Raw genomic sequence first — 24,055 nt, 5'->3', positions numbered from 1 at the left:
TCAGGCCCCCAAACCCATGGCAGGAGTCACCCCAGAACTTCCCCAGTGGTAGTCAGCAGAGGACATTGGTGAGAGTCCCTGAGCACTGGCACTGAAGTAGGCCTTACCTGACAGGTCTGAGCACCCAGAGGCCTGAGAACATACGTGTTTCTTGAGCAGCTGAGCAGGGAGGGGAGGACTCCATGGGGACCTCATAGAGAGCCTCCCCTGCTGTCTCTTCCCTAGAAATAAGTGAAGGGAAGAAAACCACAGAGCTCCTGAGTTAGTGAAGATCCACGTTGTTCATGAGCACTGAGGGTCTGTAGCGACTCTAGAGAGGGAGCAGTGAGAAATGAGTCCCAGACTCTGTCTTCTCTGCCTTCTCAGGGTCCAAGAAAGTCCTGTAGGAGGAGCAAGACAAAGTCCCACGGAATGGTGAAAATTAAGCTGCTGCCTCAGCTAGCACCTAGAGTCATCCCTCCCCTCCTTCCCCTGGGGTTTGGCCTCCGATCCACACAGGTGGTCAATGGCAGAGTCCTCCTACTGGAAATAGAGCCCTAGAAAGGTTCCTGGGGGAAAAAATGAAACTTGACACATCCCTGATGTCCAGGCTCAGAACCAGGCCCAGAGCAGCCTGGAAGTGGGGCTGCCCAGAGGGACATGTGACTGGAGTGGAACTGCAGTGCCTGGCCATGGACTTGGAACTCAGTCCTAGTGGGAACAAGTTCCTGAGCTTTCCTCATACTCTTTAGGTGGGGGGTTGGTGACGGCAGCCCTGCCCACTGTCCCTGCCTCCCCAGGATAACGCCCTCAGTGAAAATGAATGTGGAAACAGTTCTTACATTACAAGGCAACCTTATGATAAAACCCCACACACCATGAGGCCATGTGGCTGTGGATACTGACACTGGGTCTCGAGTCAGATCCCACAAAATTCTCCCCTGTAGAGACACGTTAGGGGCCTCTTGGGAAGCCCCAGTGCCTCTCTCCCCCTGTGACCCAGTGTCTTGATGTGCAGTTTGCAGGGACTGTCCGAAAGAACTAGAAGAGGTTTGGGACCTGCTTTTAACTATGCGAAAGTAAGGAATCATTCTCCACCCCTGTGTGCTCTCAGAGGTTATGGGGAGGGGTAGGGGTCACATGATCCCGGGACAAAGGCAGCCTGCAGCTGACCTGGAGGGGGGACAGGGGGACTTGGCACTGGGGTGAGGACATCAGGCGCATTGTGAAGTTGTGAGGTCAGTGTGGGCTCTGGAGGGCCGTGGGCTGTAGGCGGGCACCCCCATAGCCTGTCCACACTCCAGGGCCAACTAGGCCCTCTCTGACACTAGTGCCTTCAATCTCCCACAGGCACTTAAGGAAGCACGCAAAAATAAAAAACTTCTCAGGTCATGACCCGCCCTGGCCAGACCCAGACTCTGACGAAGATGCTGCAACTATGGACTCTCCACCGCCTCCCCATCCTCCCCCAGCCCAGTTCCCACCACCTCAGACCTTCACTCCCTGCCCCAGCTCCGCATCCTTCTCTACTCCCGTCCGTGTGCTCCAGAGCAACTCTAGGTCAACCTTTCCCCGGAAATGCCTCTCTCCTTCACCACCACCAGCTCTCTCCTCTCCCTTCTCAGAGCCCGGGGAGCCAGACAGCTTCCCTCCCTCTCCCACAGCCTCCTCTGTCCACTGCACCTGGGTCTCCACCATTACCCAGTGGGAATCTCAGGCCCTCCCACTGGCCAGCACCCCAAATGGCTGCTCCCCCAGCTCTCTGAAGTGCCCTCTGGCCAGATTCTTCCATCAACACCATCTCAGGCTAGGCCCATTCAGAGAGTCCTGGGCCAACTCTGTTCTGGTGGGAGATGAGGACCAAGACCCTGAGCCTCCGGTATTCATCACCTTCCAAGTCCCAGGAGAAGCAGATTTCCTGTACATCAGGAGGATTCCTGATCTGCAGAGAGTCCATGAACCAATAGGTAAAGACAGCCGACCTGTCTTCAATAGGTGGTGAAGATGCTCATCAACAAGAGAGTGGAGTGGAGGGTCTGGAAGAGGGGAAGGAGGGAAGAGTTTCTGATGGCCTTTTGAACGCTTTGGGAAAGGTCTTTGCATTACTGGGTTTTCGAGCAAGACTCTACAGGTCCCCAGTCCTGGAACACGAGATGCAGATCATTCCGACTGTTGGATCCTGAGAAGTCCACACATGCTGATGACTGGAGAGTGTGCTTCTCACAGACATTCAGGCAGCTCTACTGGGGTCTCCCCTTTTTGCACAATGAACCCTTAGTGGCCCCTTTCAAGTTTGCTGACCCTATCATAAGAAGTACATCTACTGTTTTTAACCCTCGCATCCGTGTCACAGAAAAATGGATTCAGAAAGCAGAGCCTTCCCGTGTGGTAGCCCTACATCAGCCTTTGCCTGCTGCTGCAGCCCCACCTCAGCCTGAGAATGCAATCAGGCCACTGTGCCAGAGTCAGAGTCCCATGGACACTGATGTCTGTCACATATTCACACCACCCTCCTCAGCGCCAGGAGAGTTAAACAAATCTTTCTTTACAGCACAGAGTAATACAGGATCTTCTTTGTCAAGTGCCCTACAAAATACAGAATGTCACCTGTCAAAGAAAAAATCAGAAAGTGGGAGGATCTTCCCACCTAAGGTTACATCTCAACAGACCCTTAATAAAGACCCTCCTGACCTCCAGCAGCACTCTGCAGATTCCCAGGTCCACTCGCCAGTGTCTGTCCTTCCTAAGGTTCTGGACAGTCCTGAGGTACAGGAGAAATTGGAAGGAAAATTGGAAGGACAGTTTCAGAAAACTGTCTTGAATCACCACGAAGACAGGAATGGCCACGTAGCCCTAAAACCGAGGCAAACTTCTCGGAGACTCCCAGTGGTGTAGAAGGCACAGGACAGACACAGGCTCTCAAAACCACTTACTCGTATGGGCCAAAGCAACCAATGGGGAAAAAAAATTATGCCTTTAAGTGCCCACAAGAAATTTCATTAGAAAATAAGTTGAGAATAAGTTGAGACAGAATCTAGGGCATGGTTGGGTCAGATCCTAAAGGATGTCTTTACAGCTCAGCCAACTTCCCAGTAGAGATCATGGACTCAAAACCTGTAATATCGAGACGTGTTGGGGATGGATTGAGCTATGGGGGCGAGCCCATATATACAGTACCTTACAACAGGCAGGAACATTTTCTCCCTTCAAGCTGCCTTCAGAAAATAATTTCAGCATATTGAAAGGGGCAGTTTTCCTTTTCTCACAGAAGCCTGGCTGGTCTTTGACATGCAGATCTCAGGTGTTTGCCAGGCCTGATCTCTGACATTGTAAATTACAGGCTCTGCTCCAGCCTAGTCATTGGGATGTAGATTCCATGTGTGGGCCCACTTTTCATTTCAAGTGTAGATTTCAGATGCCAGCCCACCCTTGTCCTTGGGATGTAAATCCAAGTGCTTCAAGCCCAAGAAAGGTTTCATTTTGGTTTTGTATCTTCTTTCCAGAGGCCAAAATTACTGGCCTGCAGATGCAAGGAAACAATGCATGTTCTACTGCCTCAGTGTTTTTCCTGTAACTTCTTTTGATGCCTTTGGTGATGTCACTGTATTGCGCCCTTAAGGGGTACCATGATCAACAAAAGGAGATTACGGGGCTCTCTACCTTTGTCTCAGAGTCAGAGAGAACCTGGACCCTCCATAACATATATTTCTTCTGCGTTCCTTGTCTCAGAACCTCTGACCACACGAATATTCACGCAACAGATAAGGGAGTTTCTGAATCTCCTCACAATGGGCCAACACAAGAGGGATCCAGAAAAATCTTTTTTTTTCTTTTTATTGAATCACCATGTGGAAAGTTACAAACTTCTCAGGCTTATGTCTCAGTTATACAATATTCAAACACCCATCCCTTCACCAGTGCCCATATTCCACCACCAAAAACCCCAGTATACCTCCCGCCCCCGCCCCCCACCCCCAACTGCATAACTGATGAATTTCACTTCATTTTCTCTTTACCTTGATTACATTCCATATTTCAACACAAAACTCCCTATTGTTGTTGGAGTTTCCCCCCAAGAAGGACAGCCTTACTACCAAGGAAGCATTTGATAATAAGTTTTCCATTGCTTAGAATGAAGAGATATGTAGTCCCACTGCTCCAAGTACATAACTCTTTTTTTTTCCTTTTTCCTTTTCCTTTTTTTCCCCCCTCATCCCCCTTCCCGTGCCTCATAGTACGGTGGACTCCATGCCCTGTTTCTCCCCGAAAATTGGAAACAACCGGGAAAGAGGGATATTTATTCTTCTCAGCTGGCGTGATGCTGTTGCTTAGTTCAGTCTAGAGAAATGGCTGCTACTTTGACTACCTTCAATATTTCGACAAAAAAAACTCACTGCTATTACTTGGAGTTTCCCCCCAAAGTCAGACCTGCTAAAAAGGAACCGTTTCACATTGCTGACAATTAAAAGATGTTAAGTCTTTTTTTGGATTTCTGTATAAAGTCCAGGGAAAATTCTGCCAGAAACTGCATAGCCCATCTCACAGTCCCAGTGCATTGCTGTAAGAAGCTGTGCTGGATGCCAAAACGTGTCAGAAGATCTCTGGAATCAAAGTCTTTAGGCGCAGAGGGTCTGTTTCACTCTCAGCAACTCTGGATTTATCTGGGCCTAGGGCGTGCCAGTTACACCCACTTCCCATGATTTCCTAGGAGGCCTAAGTGTAAAAACCGTATACCTCTGGGTTAGGAGTCTTAGAAGATAGCTCTTACCACTTGGATATTGCTGCCGCTGCCATTTTCCGTGCAGAAAATAGGGTGGAGAGGAAAGATCCATCCCTGGGCAGCACGGAGTTGTAGCCCAGCTCACAGTCCCAGTGCATTGCTGTAAGAAGCTGTGCTGGATGCCAAAATGTGTTAGAAGGTCTCCGGAATCAAAGTCTTTAGGCTCAGAGAGTCCCCAGAAAAATCTTGAAAGCAAGTTCAGGCAGGAAATGAGAGGAAATAAAGGCAGGTGAAATCCCTAAAGATGCTCATAGCTGTAAACTTCTTGCCTATAATAGTCAACCAAAAGCTGATTAAAAAAAAAAATGTAAATCTCATCTCCTCCGAGGGCTTGGTGCTCAACATAGACAACAACCAGAGACTATCGGTTTATCCCACACTGTATGAAGGTGCTGGAGGGCCATGTTATAAAGCTTCAGGTGAGACACAGGTGGCTCTTACCCCTCAGACTCCGCAGGTCCACAAATATCTTAAAGATAAAACAGTTTAACCTTCTCCTCAATCGACAGACTGTCTGTGCGCCCACCCAGCCGTGCAGTGGAGCCTGCTTGGGAAAGTGAAGTCAGCCAGAGTCTCTGAGAATCCCCCTCTGGCTGGCCTGGAAGACAGGGCAATCAGAAAAGAATCCGTGTCCACTCCAGTGAGTTCTCTGCCAGTCCCAACAAGGGCTCTTTTTGTGCATAAGGGCCCACAGAATGAGAGGACACAGCACCTGGGACAGAGCCCAGAGCACGATGTCCATAGGCCCTCAGCAGCCACTTAGCCTGGACAGAGGAGCAAGTCCCCTCCTCCGACGTCACAGATAGCTTGGTGAGTCAAATATGGAACCATGAAGTGGCCCTGAATGATGGCCCTGCAGGGAAGAACTGAATGCAGTAACAGCAATTCCCGAGCGAAAGAAGACAAGCAGGGCTCAACCCTCACAAGACTCTTAACAGTGAGCAGGACCACCGGAGGCCACTTTAGGCTCCCAGGTGGTGGGGGTGGTGGGGACGTAAAAATGGTCGAAACTCAGTGGTTCTTGTCTCAAGAAGTCTCTCTGGAATGGGATTCGGTTCCAGACATTCAAATTTATTTTCCAACTTGCTCTTACACATCTTGTCAACGCCTCATAAAACATACAAACCCCATGGCTGCACCAGCAGAAAAGACCTGTCACCGTGTGTTGGCACACCCGAGTGTCCTGAGACTCAGAAGAAGGCTACAGAGCCTGCCAAGGACATCCTACTTCAGGACTGTGAGATGGTGCCCTCCTGCATGACAGTGCTACAGAAGCACTTCTCCACAAGTGCCAGGCAAAGGCATATCTGGCTCAGATATTTTCATGTATGAAGGAGCAAAGGCTGACCTCCACGGTGCCTCCAGAGAGGACTCACCAATCTCCCAGGCACTGCATGATATCATCTCTAGGAGGAGCAGCATCCAGGGCTATCAGGAGTCCCCAAAGTCCGCCAGGAGAATACCTCCATCTCTCATGAGAAAAAGGATTCCAAGCATCCCTAAATTGTAGAAGTAGGAAAACAGTGTTCAGGAAAGTGGATTCATCATGTATGAGCAGGCATGATCCAGATAAGAAAGTGGAGGCCTCCATGACTGAGTCCCGTGATCTGCAAGAGGAACAAGAACCTCCAGAAAATACCTTGAAAAATAAATTCAGAGAGGGGGCTGAAGCGATAGCTCAGCGAGCAGGGTGTTTGCCTTGCACGCGGCCGACCCAGGTTCGATTCCCAGCATCCCATATGGTCCCCAGAGCACCGCCAGGAGTAATTCCCGAGCACACAAGCCAGGAGAAACCCCCCCAAAATAAATAAATAAATAAATAAATAAATAAATAAATAAATAAATAAATTCAGAGAATCTCTGCGGTGGTTTTTCCCCACAAGGACAAAAGACCTGAGGACCTGCTGCCCCAGTGCAAGCTCACATCATCCACTACCCAGAAACATGGGAGACTGGAGAAAAGCAGGTCACTCATTTCTGAAGCAGAGGCACATAAGGCTGCTGCTGGCAACAATTCCCGTGGAAATAATCACCCTTCAGAGACCACAGCCGGCCTCCAGTCAAGCAGGTATAAAGTCAAACACAGAGGTAGTCGCTTCCACTCCAGAGGGCCCCTTGCTGAGACCTCAGGGGTAGGGTGATGGATAGCTACCACACTACAAAGACATCCCCTAAAACCAGCTTTACTTTCCCTCTCAAAAACCTGCGTTCTCACTAGCATTTCTCTCTGTCTTCCTCACATGCTCTCCTCCCTCACATTTCTCCACAGAAATCTTTCTCTTTCTCTTTCTTTCCCTCCTGCAGGGAGTGACCGGGGGTACAAGTGGGGTCCAGGATGTGCCCCTGAGCCTTGTCCCTCCCCTGCCAGGGCCCCTTTGGATTCGGCAGTGACTCCTCCCTCCCCCTCAGACAGCCAGATGCAGCACCACCTGCCAGTGTCTGACATCAGGGACCATGGAGCAAGCTCACTGCAGGCCAGCCAGGGAGAGAGGAACCAGAGACTGTTCGACCATTTGTGGGCTTGTGAACTCCCAGGTGTTCAGCCGTTGTTCATCTACTGTCTCCCCCTTTTCTCTGAAGATTTATAAACCGAAGCCTGATTGCAACTAAGTGAGTCTACACCCTGCGAGACCCCCAGTGCCTAGTCTTTGCTTAAGGCGCCGCATGCTCACTCTCCCTCTAGGGCCTGACTCCTTTCCTGATCGGTGCACAACTGCTGGGGTTGGGTGGACAGCCATAGCCAGCTCTTCCTGTGGACACAGCATGTCAGAGCAACTCTCCTTTTCATCTCTCTCTCTCTCTCTCTCTCTCTCTCTCTCTCTCTCTCTCTCTCTCTCTCTCTCTCTCTCTCTTCTTTGTTTACTTTTGGGGCTACACCTGGCAGTACTCAGGGTTACTCCTGGCTCTGCACTCAGGAATTGCTCCTGGCAGGGCTCAGCGAATCATTTTGGGTGCTGAATATTGAACCTGGGTTGGATGTGTGCATGCAAACACCCTACCCACTGGACTATCACTCTGGTCTATTGCTCTCCCTTTAGATATATGGTTGTCACTTATCTTGCTCTCCTTATATTTCATTAGGGGGGTGGAAAGTTGCTTTGTTTTGATATAGACATCAGTACAAATTGTTGTTAACCTTGCAAGACTTTAATTGACAATTTTGAATGTAGTTTTGGATTATAAATGCAACCTTGGTTTTCGAATCCGTTGTCAAATGGGTTAGAGTTCCAGGATCCATTGCAATCCCTGGGCACATCATGAGAAAACAAACTTATCCTACTCCCCTTGTGTCTCAGCTATTTCACTGTGTTATGATAAACTTGGACAGAACAAGACAATATTTATAAAGAAGACTTAAGTACAAATATATGCAATTGTGTGCATAAACTGTTTCGGGTTGAAAAAAAGAAAAACCAAATAGAAGATGAGGCTGGAAAGATAGCACGGAGGGTGCTATATTCCAAAATTTTTTATACTTGCATTGCATGAGGCTGACCCAGGTCTTATGCCTGGCACTCTATACGGCCTCTGGTGCCCACCAGGAGTGATTCCTGAGTGCAGAGCCAGGAGATATCCTTGAGCTTTGAGGCATAATGCAAAAAAGAAAAAAAAAAGAAAACTAAAAAGTTAACTAAGAACCAGAAGGAAGAAGAGTTAGAATACAAACAGCTAGCAAAATTCTGCATAAGAATAGATGAAAGGGAAAATCGATTTTGTGGTGGGGTGGTTGTTCTGGATCTATTCCAGGCTCCTCAATACTGAAGGTCCGTTCTGGTAGGGACCCTGCAGTGCCAGGGATCGATCTAGCATCCTGCACGAAAAGCATGTTCCAGCCCAAGGGCTCTCCTCTGGCCTCTCACATAAACCCTGAGGCAGATGAACCTGAAATTAAAATGATGAGTACTGAATAGTAATGTCTCTATTCAGAGGAACAGGAGAATGAATTAGAAAAGATGACCCCAAAATGTGCTCAAGACATTTGAAAACCATCCCAAACCAAAAATGCATGAAAACAAGACATGCACACACAACCATGACAGGTTTCTGTGTCCAACACAAGTTCCAGACACAGGTGCAGAGTGAACACAGACAACCAGCACTCAGAAAATGGACAGCGAGAACAGAAAGGAGACTCTTCCTATCCTAATGGGATACAGCTGATGGCCCCTAGATGCTGGTTCACAGCTGTGACACCAGAAGGAATCCAGTCTGTAAGCTAATACAGGACAGAGACTGAGATTAAGAAGTGAAATTCAGTGCCAGAGAGAGAGCACGGAAGGTAGGGCCCTTGCTTTGCATGCAGCCAGCTCAGGTTCTATCCCTGGTATTCGATATGGTCCCCAGTCATCTGCAGGAGTGATCCCTGAGCTCAGAGGAACCCAGACACAAGAGCCAAGGCCTGGATGAAACACAAATCAGGAAGGTTTTCATCAAGAGTAAATGTCTTGATATTCCTGATGATTAGTGATGGAGAGCATGTTTTATGTGCTTTGGGGCCATTCGAATTTCTTCTTTGAGAAATGTTCTGATCATTTCATCACCCCGCTATCTGATGTGATTGGATGTTTGCTTCTTTTAGAGTTCTACCAGTACCTTGTATATCCTTGATATTAACCCCTTATCAGAAGGATGTTGGTTGAATATCCTTTCCCATTCCATAGACTGTCTTTGTATCCTCATCACTGTTTCTTTTGAGGTGTAGAAGTTTCTTAGTTGTAGTCCCATTTGTTTATTCCACTTGCTTAGTCAGTGGTGTTTCATCTTTGAAGATACCTTTACCTTCAATGTTGTGGAGGCTACCTTCAAGTTGCCGACCTTTCCTTCAATGTAACTTAGAATTCTGGTCTGATGTTGAGTCTTTAAACCATTTTGATCTGACTTTTGTGCATGGTGTTAGGTAGAGGTCTGAGCCCATTACTTTTGCATGTAGCTGTCCAGTTTTTCCAGCACCATTCATTAAAGAGGCTTTTTTTGCTCCACTTTATAATTCTTGCTCCCTTATCAAAGATTAGATGATCATATATTTGAGGGTGTGTGTAAGGATATTCAACCCTATTCTATTATTCTCTGGATCTTTTTTCCAATACCATACCGTTTTATTTATTACTGCTTTATAGGATGGGTTGAAGTTGGGGAGGGTGATGCACCCATCATTTTTTTCCCAAGAATTCCTTTAGCAGGGGTGAAGGTGCCACCAGCAGGTCAACCTGTACCTGCGGGGCAAGTGCATCAGCAGCCTGATGGTGCCTTAAGACTTCCAGATACCCTAAAATTTCTGCCATGCCTTTTGCTAGACACCAGCAACTTGGGACCAAGTTTACCAAGAAATTAAATGGCAAAAAGTTATGTATGTGGGAAAGACATCCACAAACTACCTCTGGCTCAGCTCTATTAGCTCAGTTACTTACCTTATTTCAGAGACCCACAAATCTAGGAAGAGAACAAAAGACACAGTTACGGCCTGTAGTGCGGAGGTAGGTGGTAGCCCATGACTGAGATCTCCAGGCAGGCTTGAATCGGGACTGAACCTCCTCCCCCCAGGTCCCCATTTTTCCAGTAACTTGGCAGTTACACCCAAAAACTTCCCCTGGTCACATGTAATTTCATCAACAGCCAAGACACAAGACCCTATAAACTAAAGTTTCCAGAAGAGAGCACCACAGAATGTCCTGATCCTGTGTCAGGCTGTCTTAACCAGGGTACCTCGGAGGGGGGCGTGTTGAGTTTCCCTCCCTGCCCCAAGCAGAACCACAGCAGCTGAAAACCTCCAGAACCCAGAACCCTTCCATGCCCAAGGCCACTTTCCACTAGCTCAGACAAGCATCACCCAAAAGGGGATGAGCCTCACCCAAGATGAACCTCACCCAAGAAAGGACCGGCAGGAAAACCCAGTATGCAGTAGCCCGTGACTAAGATCTCCAAGCCCACTTGGATCTGGAATGGTCCTTCTACTCCCAAGTCCCCAGTTTTCCAGAAGCCTGGCAGTCACCCACAAACTGCTCCCGAGCCATGTAATCTCATCAACAGCCAAGAGACTATAAACTAAAGCTCCTGGAAGAAGATGAACAACACAGAATTTCTGGACGTTATATTCTATAACAAGCAATGTAAAACAAGTCGTCTAGCAATGCCTTTTTGGCAGGTTTGAATGATGGTGGGACTCGTGTTGAAAGATCAAATGTAACCAAAGTAGAGAGAGAGTATGGGGAAAATTGTCTGCCACACAGGCAGGGGAAGGATTGGAACAGGGGTGGGGGTGGAGAATACTGGGGATTTGGGTGGTGGAAAATGTGCACTCGTGAAGGGATGGGTGTTTGATGATTGTATGACCTAAGATCAAACATGGAAGCTTTGGATCTGTACCTCACGGTGAATTAAAAGGGGGAGGTATAACAATTAAATAATAAAATAAAATTAACATTCTGAATAAAGAAAAGTAATGTGGAGTTCATGCCCAATTCAATCAGCTTAATCAATGGCTTAATAAATAGTGGTACTCCTACATTTTATATATATACAGAGAGAGAGAAAAAAAAAAGAACATCTGGGGCTGGAGCAATAGCACAGCGGGTAGGGCGTTTGCCTTACACGCAGCTGACCCGGGTTTGATTCCCAGCCTCCCATATGGTCCCCTGAGCACCGCCAGGGGTGATGCCTGAGTGCAGAGCCAGGAGTAACCCCTGTGCATCTCTGGGTGTGACCCAAAAGAAAGAAAAAAAAAGAATTTCTTTAGCTATCCATGGGGCCTTGTTGTTCCATATGAATTTCAGGAGTGTTTAATCAATTTCTCTGAAGAAAGTCATGGAAATCCTTATAGGAATCACTGAATCTGTAGAATGCTTTGGGGGTGTTTTGCCATATTGACAATGTTAATTCTTACAATTCATGAGCAGGGGATGTGTTTCCATTTTCTTGTGTCCTGTTTTATTTCTTGAAGTAGTGTTTTGAGTTTTCTTTGTATAGGTCCTTTACTTCCTTGGTTAACCTGATACCAAGGTACTTGATTTTCTGAGGCATGACTGGAATGGGATAGATCTTTTCATATCACCTTTTTCTCTCATTATCTGTGTGTAGGAAAGCCATGTACTTTTGTGTATTAATTTATAGCCTGTGACTTTACTATGCAAGTCTATTGTTTCTAGGAGCTTCTTGGTAGAGGCTGTAGGGTTCTCTAACTATGATATCATGTCATCTTCAAATAGGGAGAGCTTGATTTTTCCTTTCCTATCTCGATGTTTTTATTGTCTTTTCCTTGCCTACTGCCAAGTAATTCCAGTACTATATTGAATAGAAGTGGCAAGAGTGGACATCCTTGTCTTGTCCCCGATCATAGAAGGAAGGCAAAACTTGGAAGGAAAAACTGAGAAGTTTTTCCCCATTGAGGATAACACTTGCCGTGGGCTTGTGGTAGATGGTGTCAGGATCCTGGCCAGTCAACCCCAGCACACTGGAGTATGAGCCCCGAAGTCACCAGACTTACTCCCTATGGGAGAGGGAGTGGGGATGGGAGAAGCCTCTGCCCTGGCCCTCTGCTCGCTGCAGGATTCCTACTGCCGAGAAAGAAGCCGACCGAGAAGGTCACCGAGCAGAGCGGGGGAGCCTGATGGCCAAGACTCCATTTATTGATTCTTACACAGGGGGTTTTATACACACAATCTGGGGTGCGGGGACATTCCATGCATGTATCACATTTACCTCGTGGAGTTCAGTACAAATGCCAGTTAATGATTTGTATTCCCCAATCTCAGGGCCATGTTAACTAGCTCAGGTAAATGTTAACTGTCACACCCCCCATCCCATTGTCTCCTCAACCAGAGTGTCTGTGTGTGGAATGCAGGAGTGTATGGAATGCAGGGCCCCTCGGCCTCTGTAAACAGGGTCGGCTCTTGCTTTCAGGGGCAGGGGGTTTAGTCAAAGTCTCAGGCTGGCTACTGAGACCCCAACAGATAGCTTTAACTATATTGAGGAAAGTTTCTTCATTTCCCATTTTGTTGAGAATTTTCATCATAAATTGGTGCTGAATCTTGTCAAATGCCTTTTCTGCATCAATGAGATATCCTCTCACACCAGAGGCTGGCACACATCCACAAGAACAAAAGCAACCAGTTTTAGCGTGGATGTGGGGAGAAAGGGACTCTCCTTCATTGTTAGGTAATGCCAACTGGTCCAGACTTTTTGGATAGTATGGATGTTTCTCAAAAAAAACTAGAAATTGAGCTCCCATTTGACCCAGTAATACCACTTCTGTTACTATATCCAAAGAGTGCCAAAAAGTACAGTAGAAATGAGATCTGCACTGCTACATTCATTGCAGCACTGTTCATAATAGCCAGAATCTGGATACAACCTGAGTGCCCCCAAACAGATGATTGGTTAAAGAATCTTTGGTACATCTACACAATGAAATACTATGTAGCTGTTAGGAAAGATGAAGTCATGAAATTTGTTTATAAGTGGATGATCATGGAGAGTATCATGTAAGTGAAATGAGTCAGAAAGAGAGGGACAGACAGAATGACTGCACTAATTTGTGGAACATAAAAAAATCATAATATGAGACTAACACCCAAGGACATCAGAGACAAGGGCCAGGAAGTTGCTCCTCAGTTGGAAGCCTTCCTTGTGAGTTGAGGGTGAAGGCGGCTGGCACACGGAAAGGATCACTAAGTCAATAATGGTTGGAGGGATTGCTCAGGATGGGAGATGTGTGCTGAAAGTAGATAAAGGACCAAACATGATGGCCTCTCATTATCTGTATTGCAAACCATAATGCTCAAAAGTAGAGAGAGAGTAAGAGAGAAATTGTCTGCCAGAGAAGTAGAGGTGGGTGGGATGGGGTGGGAAGAGGATACTGGGAATATAGGTGGTGGAAAATGTACACTGGAGGAGGTATGGGTGTTTGATCATTGTATGACTGAAACTCAAACATGAAAGTTTTGTAACTGTAGCTCAAGGTGATTCAATTAAAAAAAAATTTTAAAGAGTAATCTCCTGACCCTGTGCCAGGCTTTCTTCACCTCAGTGGGAGGTGGGTTGAGTTTCCCTCCCCGCCCCAAGCAGAGCCCCAGCAGCCCAAACCTCCAGAATTCAGCAACAGCCATGCTCAAAGCCACGCTCCACATGCTCGGACGAGCCTCACCCATGAAGGAAACGACAGAGGAACCCAGGTATGTGGTATCCATGGCTGATATCTCCAAGTCTGCTCAGATCTGGATTAGGCCTTCATCACCCCAAGACCCCATTTTCCAGCAGCTTGGCAGCCATGCCCACAAACTGCCTGGTGTGCCATGTAATCTCATCAATGGACAAGATCCAGAGACTATAAAACAAGCTCCCAGAAAAGAGTGATGCAGAATCTCACACAGCAGAGCCTGGCAAGCTACCCATGACATATTTGATATGTCAAAATCAGTAACAATAATGGGTCTTATTCCCCTGATCCTGAACACGACAGGGAAGTATGAGACATTACTGGTGCCTGCTCAAGCAAATTGATGAGCAACAGGACAAGTGTGACACAGTAAAAGAGTAAATGATCTGCTTTCTTCTTCTTAGCAAGCATCCCATTTCTCTTCTAAATTTTTCTTTTACCTATAATGTTCTTGTGGATTCTTCCAGAAACCCACACACCTGTTCACCAGCCAGCATAAAACATCTGAAAGCTATAGCATCTAACACAAGTAGTAAGTAATTTCATGGTGAAGAATAATTACATCATGAAAAACGTTATCTAAAATTTACAATTAAAAAAAATAAATAAAATAAAATAAAATTTACAATTAAACTTATACCTTAAACATACCTTAATGAACCCAGAAAACAGAAAAAAACTAAAATTTTTATGAAAGGAGACATAAAATAACAGAATAAGTGAGTTATATACTACGAAGGACAGATAAAGAATTCCTGACAGTGTGATATTGGAACTGAACCCAGATTGACTGCACGCAAGGCAAGTGACTTACCAAGTATACTATTTTTCCCAGTTCAGTAATAAAGGACTGTTAAAAAACTATGCACACTGAAGGGCGTGTGCACTCACGGGCTCTCTGGGTGGCTGTCTCACCACCCATATTTGGTGCTCTGGAACCACTGTGTATGGGCTGGATCGGGAAAGCTGTTGGTAAAGGACAGGCAAAAGAAGAACGAGGACCAAGCTGGTTGCTGATTAGTTACCATTTATTCAATCTTCCATCTTTCTCATCTCCTGCACTACTAGCTCTGTCCTCTCTGGATCTACTGCTTCACTCTGGATTCCTGCTGCTCCAAACTCCTTCACTAGTCTCTCCCCCTACTTGTCTCTCCCACCTTGCCCTCTAGGCTACACACAGTCAGCTAGCAAAATCAACGTAAGAAAGCCCTTCCCAAGGGCCAGGCATTCCAAAGTCCTTCCTGACTGCCAGCAGGAAAAATACCTCTTAAGGTTTTTCTCCTTTCCTTAGTCCAAGAACTTATTCACATCTTAATACAAGTTATTTTTGTATGGACACAGTTAAGAAATACACTGAGGCTTGTAGGGCAGCTCTCCTGGCAACATCTTGCAGGCTCAGACTATAGCACTCAGGCCAGATTAATCATTCCTAACCCTAGCAGGGTCCGAATCTAGTTATTACTTTTTGGATCATGACAGCATTTGTCCATGACCAAGCTCTTAACTTATAGTTAAGCATTAGGCGCTTTGGCCAGGCCCATCTCGATGCCAGGGTAGCACAAAACTCACCGCTTGCCCTGGGTCCATCTCGTCCCTTGTCGGGACCCTGCTTTTGGGGGTGCTAGGAAGTAAGGGCAGCTGAGGCTTAGATCTAGGTCGAGAGAACAGATGCCCAGAAGAAAAATATCATGTAGAGTCAAATGACTCCCAGGTTACAAAAGCATAGCATTTGCTATTTCCTGTGTTCATACAAAAGGACATGGCTCTGAATAAAGTATGCAAAGGACTCAAGGAGAAAAGAAAAACAATATTTACAAGTCAACAGAACACAAAGAAAGAAGTTACAAATAAACAGAGAGGAATGGAGCACTGTGAAGGGAGTAACCCAATAAACCTAAGCTACCTGAGGCTTTGTTATCCTACAAAGGACTCTACAAGTAATATAACTTTCCAAATCATAGAGTATTCTAATTAAAATCCGCTGCCAGCTCGCCGCAGCCCCGGGCGACCACGATGCAGCTGGGGCGGCCGGGGCTGTGGGCTGTGAAGCTCGAGGCACGTCCCACCGGATCTCTGCTAGCTGGCGGGGGGCCCAGGGTGGCCATGGCCACGGGCTTCTCCTTCGGCACCAGCTTCGGCTCCGGCACAGTGGCCGCCGGTGGGACTGCTCCTGGTGGCGGTTTCTCGTTCGGCACTGGCGCGTCCAGCACCCCATCTGTGGGGCTCAACTTCGGGAACCTTGGGAGTTCAACCACTCCAGCAACCACATCTGCAACTTCAGGGTTTGGAAATGTGCTCTTTGGGTCTAAGCCTACCACTGGGCTCACTCTCAGAATCAACACAGGAATAGCAACAACTATATCTACAGGATTAACACTGGGAACTCCAGCCACCACCTCTGCCTCTCTGACAGGTTTCAGTCTAGGTTTCAACAAGCCTTCAGCATCTGCAACACCATTTACTCTTCCTACTACTTCTACCTCAGCTGGTGCTCTTAGTCTTTCATCCTCTCTGATATCTACTTCGGCAGCATCCACAGGATTTACTCTAATTTGGGTGGACCAGCAGAGACCACTACAACTGCATCAACAGGCCTTTCTTTAGGGGTGGCCTTACCTGATCTGGGAGGTTCACGTTTCCAGAATACAAACTCGGCAACATCAGGACTTGAACAGAATGAGTTAGAATTGACTTTGGGAACTGCAGCTGCTACTTCATCTGTGGGCAATGAAGGCCTTGGTGGCATAAATTTTAGTAGCTCATCAAATAAAAAGAGTGATAAAATGCGAACAAGACCAGAGGATAGTAAAGCACTGAAGGATGAAAATCTACCTCCTCTGATCTGCCAGGATGTTGAGAATCTCCAGAAATTTGTGAAAGAACAAAAGCAAGTACAAGAAGAAATTAGTAGAATGTCTTCAAAAGCAATGCTTAAAGTACAAGAAGACATTAAAGCTCTGAAGCAGCTTTTGTCATTGGCTGCCAGTGGATTACAGAGAAATACTCTCAATATTGACAAATTAAAAATAGGGACTGCTCAGGAGTTAAAGAATGCTAAAATAGCTTTGAGAACCCAGAAAACACCACCTGGTCTCCAGCATGAAAATACAGCTCCTGCTGACTATTTCAGAATCTTGGTTCAGCAGTTCGAAGTACAGCTTCAGCAGTATAGACAACAAATCGAAGAACTTGAAAGCCATCTGGCCACTCAAGCAAATAACTCACATATAACACCTCAAGATTTGTCAATGGCTGTGTAAAAATACAAAAAAGAAAGAAGAGCGTGGGCACCTCACCAGGGAGGTTGATGGCAATGATGAGGCAGGCAAAGGAAGGAACGGAACCAGGCTGGTTGGTCTCAGTTGCAGTTTATTCCATTCCCATCTCCATTCTCCTCTGATTCTCCTCCTGCTTCTTCCTCCCCCATCCTACTCATTCTCCTTCTCCTCTGGATCTGGATGTGTATCTAGCTTCTCCAGATCTGGCTCTGAGACTCGCACTGGGACTGGCCCTGGGACTGGCCCTGGGACTGACCCTGGAACTCGACCCTGGGACTGACCCCCCCAGCCCACTCACACAGCCTAGTTAAATCCCTAAGAATGAGGGGGTTGGGGCTTACACATAGGTGTGTTTACAATCAATAGGGGGTAAAGTTCTATCCCTTAGGGGATGCTGCTTCTAGGACAGATTCTTTTTCAGCAAGACACCTGCCCAAGAGTGGAATCCCGTGGGTGTGTTTCTCCTCTCCTTGTCCAACTAACATATAAGTATTCATATTATTAATCATTTTGTATGGACATAGCAAGAGATGCATTAAGCTTATAGAATTGCTCTCCTGGGGTCATCTTGATCTCAGACTACAGTGCTCAGGGCAGATTAGTCTTTCCTATCCCTAGAAGGGTCCTTTTGGATCATGACATGACATGTCCATGACTAAGCTCTTAACATATAGTTAAGCATTAGGCACTTTGGCCAGGCCCATCTCGATCCTAGGGTAGCACACAACTCACCGCTTGCCCTGGGTCTGTCCTGTCCCTCGTCAGGACCCTGCTTTTGGGGGTGCTAGGAAGTAAGGGCATCTGAGGCTTAAGTCAAGAAAGCAGATGCCCGGGAGTGAATAATATTTGAAGCCAATTAAATCCCATGTTACCAAAGCATATTAGCAATTGTCTTTCTTCGTCCATACTAAAAGGATATTGTTTTAAAGTAAACTATTCAAAAGACATAAGAGAGGAGAAAGACAACATTAACTTACAATACAAGTTCATTGTCCTAGCAAGGTCTGACCTTACAAATTAACAGAGTCTGATTAGGGGAAGAGCTGAATGAGTAGTTGGGGAAGGGAGCATAGAAGTGATTACGGATAAACAAAGGAATGGGAGTGACTCGGGAGCACTTTGATGGGTGTGACTGATATACCTAAGTTCCTAGTGGCAAGGGGAGCAGGACATACCAATGTAGTCTAGAATTGTTTAGAGATTATTGCCAGATAAACCCAAACTCTGTGGCAAGGGAGAAAGGACAAACCAATGATATCCAACAAATGGCTATGCAGAAAATTCATCAAACCTTTGTAGCTCTAGCTGCACAACTGCGGTCTATTCATGAAAATGTGAAGGTGCTCAAAGAACAGTACCTTGGCTACAGGAAAATGTTTTTTGGAGATGCTGTAGATGTGTTTAAAGCCAGGCGAGCGGAAGCAAAGAGTGGCAGAATGCACCCAGAGTCACCACTGGGCCCACTCCTTTCAGCAACATGTCAAACTCAGAGGCCATTGCCATGGCTGCGATACTGACACAGCAGCAGCAGCCTGCCCCAGGGCCACAGCCATCTCTGGGAGTTAGTTTTGGACCGCCTTTGGGCTCAGGTATTGGCACTGGCTTGCAGTCAAGTGGCTTAGGTTCTTCGGACCTTGGAGGATTTGGAGCTAGCTCTGGTTTTGGATGCAGCACCACAGGGGCCTCTACATTTGGATTTGGAACAACAAATAAGTCCTCAGGAAGTCTTAGTGCAGGCTTTGGCAGCTCAAGTACATCTGAGTTTAACTTCAGAAATCCTGGCATCACGGCATCTGCTGGTTTGACATTTGGGGTGTCCAATCCTGCGTCTGCAGGTTTTGGAACAGGAGGACCGTTCCTTCAGTTGAAGAAAACTCCAGCTGGAAACAAAAGAGGAAAAAGATAGACATATGGGTTGATGTTGAGAAATCTATAGTGCATCGTCATTCTGAGTCTATTTTTCTAAAAGTGATGCAGTGGTTAAATTGCATCCCAGGAGATTTACAAAGTTTTGATATTTTTCTCCTACTTTGGAATTTGAACTTTATTGTTTGCCATGCTAAACATCTTTTTTTGTGTGTGTGAATTTAAAACCCAGTTGTGTACTTGTTATTTTGATTCTCAGTGTAAGAAATGTTACATTACTGATTGGTAAAACTGTTTAATCTAGTGTTAATAATTGTTTCTGTTGATGAAGTTTACATACAGTGAATATATGCACGTTTCATATATTGATGGTGTGAAATCTAGGGCCTATACTAGAATGAGTTTTTTCTTGTAAAGGTCTTTTGAACTACACTTCAGGGCATCTTGTGAATATGTATGTAAATCTATAAAATGTTCTGCACACAATTGTGTGCTTATAGAATATATATTTACAGATCTACAACTTTTGCCTCAAAACTGTTTCCCTTTTCTAAGGGTTTTCCATTTTTCACCTTTTGAGCTTCAAATTCTCAGTGCTTGTAGAATAATAAGCTAGAGGTACTAAATCATTGCAGTTATTTTGCTGCTAGTGTAAATATTTGACCAACTGAACTTCATTGCCACTAGGTTTTCTCTTAATCTTATTTCACCTTAATGCTTGCAACTGCTCTGAATAAGAAATGCTGCAAACTCAATAGATTTATAACAACTTTTTATTTTCCTATATATCCTCATATTGCCTATATGAGATGTTTTTACATATTTGAGATGGACCTTTAAGAGCATATTTGAATTCCAGACTGATGTTCCGGAGGCAAAGAGCTATTAAGCCAAATTGATTCTATACAGGTAAAGGATGTACTATTAATTCAGTGGAAACTTTTCTAGCTATTCTAATACAGAGTTCTTTCTTATAGTGCTATTAATAGTGACACCAAAAGGAATGGCTTATTAGCCTCTTAATGTCTAAGTAAGTGCTTAATTTGGAATAGAGAAAAAATATATTTTAAGAAAAAGAGTATTCTTTGTAGCATCTATAAACTATCCCATTTTCACGCTGAACAGAGCTCCAGATAGTAGCACATAGGCATGCCAGATTGCATCTGTAGTATTTGTCTGTATTACTGCTAGTGACACAGAGTGGGTGGAAGAGTGAGCCCTTGACAGAGAATTGCCTTAGCCGTGGCTTTAGACAGAAACTATTAGGTAGACCTAAGTATCTTTCAAGCACAGTGTTCAGATGGGATTGTGAACATGAAGTTTCATTGAAAATAATTTAAAAAATTATAAGAAATGTTTTGCACATGACATGCATCGAGTGAATATTTTTGGTCATTTTCACCAAGGCACCTTTTCTTCTAAAATAGGCATTGCATATATGTGGGTATATGTGCACACCTTATCTATACACGTGCATACTTTAGTATACTGTTAGTTGGGCTTGATTATAAAAGTATTGTCAAATTTTTTTACTTACTATGATTGGGTTCTTGGATTTGAAATTTTTTCACCTTGATGGAATAACATAAGGAAAATGCTTTGTTTCTGAGCACTAGCCTTTTTTTTATATTTGCACACTTCAATACTGTAATCCTCACATGCAGATTTGGGGGGAGGATAGGCAAATGGGTGATTTTTGTTGCATGTGTGTTTATGTGTTTTCTAATTATTGCCAGAAATAAATACTCAATTACCACAGGCACTTTTTAAAAAGGTAATTGCTTTGTGCTGCAAAAATATGAGTATTTTTATTTTTGTTCTTTATATATTTTACATTCACTATGTTAAACCACTGGAAGTCTGTAACAGATCAGCTTGTGATAGGAGTTTAAATGTTGTCATTGTCTCCGTTGTCATCACTTTGTCCAGGGCATGTCATTATGTAAACAATAAAACTTACTGTGTCCGTTGCATTGGATTGCTAGAGGAGTCAGCTGCTTTGATAAATAATTTTCCAATTATTACTCTTTTAAAAAAACAGCTGCCATATTCATAGCAGATCTATTCACTAGAGTCCAATGGTTTGAACAACCCTATGGTCCTGAACAGGGAATAAAACATTATCTGTACAATCATAAAATAGATCAGTACAATCATTGTACAGATATTATGTCGATGATACTTGTAGACCTCATTCTGGAGTCCTGGCTGGAGAATCCTGAAGCCTGGTTTGGGCTGTGCACAGATCCCCAGCCCAGGCCTCATGTTCGGGTCTTCCCATGACAATCAGACGCACTGCGTGTGCTTTGGGGAAACCTCTTCTGATGCCGCAGTGTGGGCACTGCTGGTGCCGCTGAGAACTTCACCTGCGTGGACACACTGACCTTCTCCCGGAGGAGCTTCCCCGTATGAGAGTCCGAATGTGGCCTCGGAGGAGGGACAGCAGGCAGGAGTCTGGCTCCATGCAGCCCCTTTTCAGGGGATGGCTCAGACACTAGTTATGGAGCAGGGGTCCTGGGGTCACCTTATGGGAACCTCCAACGGGGCCTGAGTATCTCCTGGGAAAGAAGTGGTAAAATCCGGTCCAGAGCGTGGGGGCTGTGGGTGTGGAGTACAGGAACCTTGCAGGGGTGGGAGGCCCTCTGGGCTCATAGCATCACTGCCAGCATCTCCACAGCATCTCACTGGTTTCCACCTTCCTCAAAGGCATCAGGAGTCAGCTTGGAGTCTCTGGAGTCCTTACTTCCCAAAGAAGACAACCCGGGGTCATCAGAAAGGAAACTAAAGCCACCACCTTAAGGACACACACACACACACACACACACACAACTGCAGAATCAAATTAAAACATTCCATTATATACTCATAAAACTGCTTGTCATTTACAATTAAGAATACATATTGATAGGGACACATAATTGAACAAAGTACTAGCAAGTGGATTCGAAGAACATGAAAGAGAATTATAAACCATGAGCAGGAGGAATAATCTCAGGTAAAGTCACATTAACGTCCAGACACGAAATAAATACAATAAAAATTCAAAGCTACCCGATCATTTCACTTCGTGCAGAAAAGACCAGGGGAACATCCAACACAGTATTTTATGATTAATTTGATGGGAGGAGTGTTGAGTCACACTCAGCAGTGCTCAGGGCTCACTCCTGGGCGTGCTCGGGGGACCCTATGGGGCTCCATAATTAAACCAGGTCAACTGCGAGCAAGGCAAGCGCCCTCCCCGCTGTATTATTACTCCAGCCTGACTTTTGATATCATAAATTTTCTTCTCACATTTAAGTTTCTCAGCTCATCCACGTAGTTTTCAGTGAGTAAAATAAGAGTTGCAGTGACCGTCGCCCAATAAATGCACGCCCTTCTTTATCCCCACTCTGTTCTTGTCCCTGCTCTCAGGTTAGCAAAGTACAGCCGCCCTCAACTAGAAAGGGGCCTCCGGACGGGCGCAGAGGCCTGTGGGAAGTGTAGTCCCCCCAAACGACAGTTCCCAGGGGGCTTTGCGACGCGCTCCGCCGACTTCCGCTGGAGGGAACCGCCCCTGGGCTGGTCCTTCCGCTCTGGTCCACGTGGACCGAGACTCCCGGGACCCGAGGAGGATCTCCCGAGCCGGGGACTCTTCTGCAGAGGCCGAGAGGTGCGTGATGGCCCGGGTGCCGCTGCGAGGCTGGGGGACGCCGGGTGCGGACAGATGCAGGAGCTGAGGAGTGGGCGAGCAGGGGGAGGTGGGCAGAGGCGGGAGGGAGCCCCCCTTGGGAGCGCGCGGCCCCTCCTGCCTGGCCGCTGGGTCTCCGCAGCGGCGCGGGCCGGCGGGGCCGCACGGGGAAGGGCCGGGGCAGGCTGGACCCCGAGTGCCCGCGGTTGGCGGCGGGACACGGTCCCCCCTCCCGGCCCGCCGCGGGACCCGCACCCGGGTCGGGGTCCCGTCTCGGCGTGCAGGATGCCGGGTAGACGGGCGGGGGTCACAACAGAAGGTCTGCGGGGGCTGGGAGGGGGAGAGGGGAGGGGGAGGGCTCCCCGCCCTGCTCGGGGTCCTTCCTGCAGGGTCCCGGGACTGGGCGGACCCTGGGCCTTGGATTCCGGGGGCCGCGCGGCCGGAGCTCCGCCCGCTGCCCCGTCCCCCCCCGCCCTGGGCATCTGCTCTCTCGGGGGCGCGGGGGACGGGCTTGGGTGCTTCCGGGGACCCTGAGCCCCAGCCCTGTCGCAGGGTCCGCCCAACTGAGCAGGACTGCCTGGATCCCAGTTTAATTCCCTCCCCACACGCGCTGCCTTCCGTACCGTTCCGCAGTGTGACTCTCTCGGGTGCCCTGTGTCCCGGTGTGTGTCAGAGCTCCTGGCCCTGCAGTGACTTACCGGTGTGTCTGCTTTGTAGTCACTTATCCAGGCACTTCACTGACATGACTTCTCTGTTCTTTTCTCTCATCCTCAACCATTATCAGCAGCGACCCCTGACATTTTCTTTCCGAGTTTTTTGCCATTTGTGGGCTGTAGCACAGCTTTAGTCATCGGTTTCATCCTTCTTTCAGGTGGGCTTTCAGGTAGCAAGCATGTGGTGGACCCTCTCTTGTCTTTCCGTCAGGTGAAATCACATTTAAGTACTGAATAATTGGCTCTTGTTTGTTTGGGGGCCACACCTGGTGGTTCTTAGCGCTTTCCCCTGGCTCAGCACTCAGGGCTCACCCCTGGGGGCTCAGGGGACCGACCTGCTGTGTATCGCTCTGAGCCCTGAAGAATATCTTTGAACGTGGCCTGTTTGCCTTCTGAATATGAGTATCTGCTTTTCACTGGCGTGCAACCGTGGGTTTCCCTTGAGTGTGTGTGCAGTGACATCAGAGCTCTCCTTTCTTTGCTTTAATAACGTTTTTCTATTGTTCTGATGAGAAACTATTCTTCACTCTTATGTACTGGTGCCCTTGTTCTCTCCTTTCCCTGCTGCCTTAAAGATCTCCTTCTTTGCATCTTGTAGTTACTGAGGTATCTGGAGTAACA

At 46.7% G+C, this 24,055-nt stretch overlaps 2 protein-coding genes across 4 annotated transcripts in view; both read left to right on the top strand.

Moving 5' to 3' along the window:
• The first annotated feature begins 16,013 nt into the window (after window positions 1-16,013).
• On the top strand, window positions 16,014-19,390 carry LOC101558072 (nucleoporin p58/p45-like). Its single transcript, XM_012933508.2, is given in 4 exon segments — window positions 16,014-16,455; window positions 16,458-17,157; window positions 18,453-18,613; window positions 18,616-19,390. Coding segments are annotated over 4 exon segments (1,782 nt in total). The 3' UTR covers window positions 19,095-19,390.
• Window positions 19,391-22,640: 3,250 nt separating this feature from the next.
• LOC129403676 (zinc finger protein 260-like) overlaps window positions 22,641-24,055 on the top strand; it is a 49,336-nt gene continuing 47,921 nt past the window's right edge. For 2 of the 3 annotated variants that reach the window (XM_055133834.1, XM_055133832.1), the window contains exon 1: window positions 22,641-22,703. The gene's annotated coding sequence lies outside the window, so the exon portion shown is untranslated. The remainder of the gene's footprint in view (window positions 22,704-24,055) is intronic. The other variant, XM_055133833.1, reaches the window with a different exon arrangement.

The sequence above is a fragment of the Sorex araneus genome, chromosome 3 (genome assembly GCF_027595985.1).
Source record: "Sorex araneus isolate mSorAra2 chromosome 3, mSorAra2.pri, whole genome shotgun sequence".
Taxonomy (NCBI): Eukaryota; Metazoa; Chordata; class Mammalia; order Eulipotyphla; family Soricidae; genus Sorex; species Sorex araneus.
This window is presented reverse-complemented; position numbering and strand designations above follow the sequence as displayed.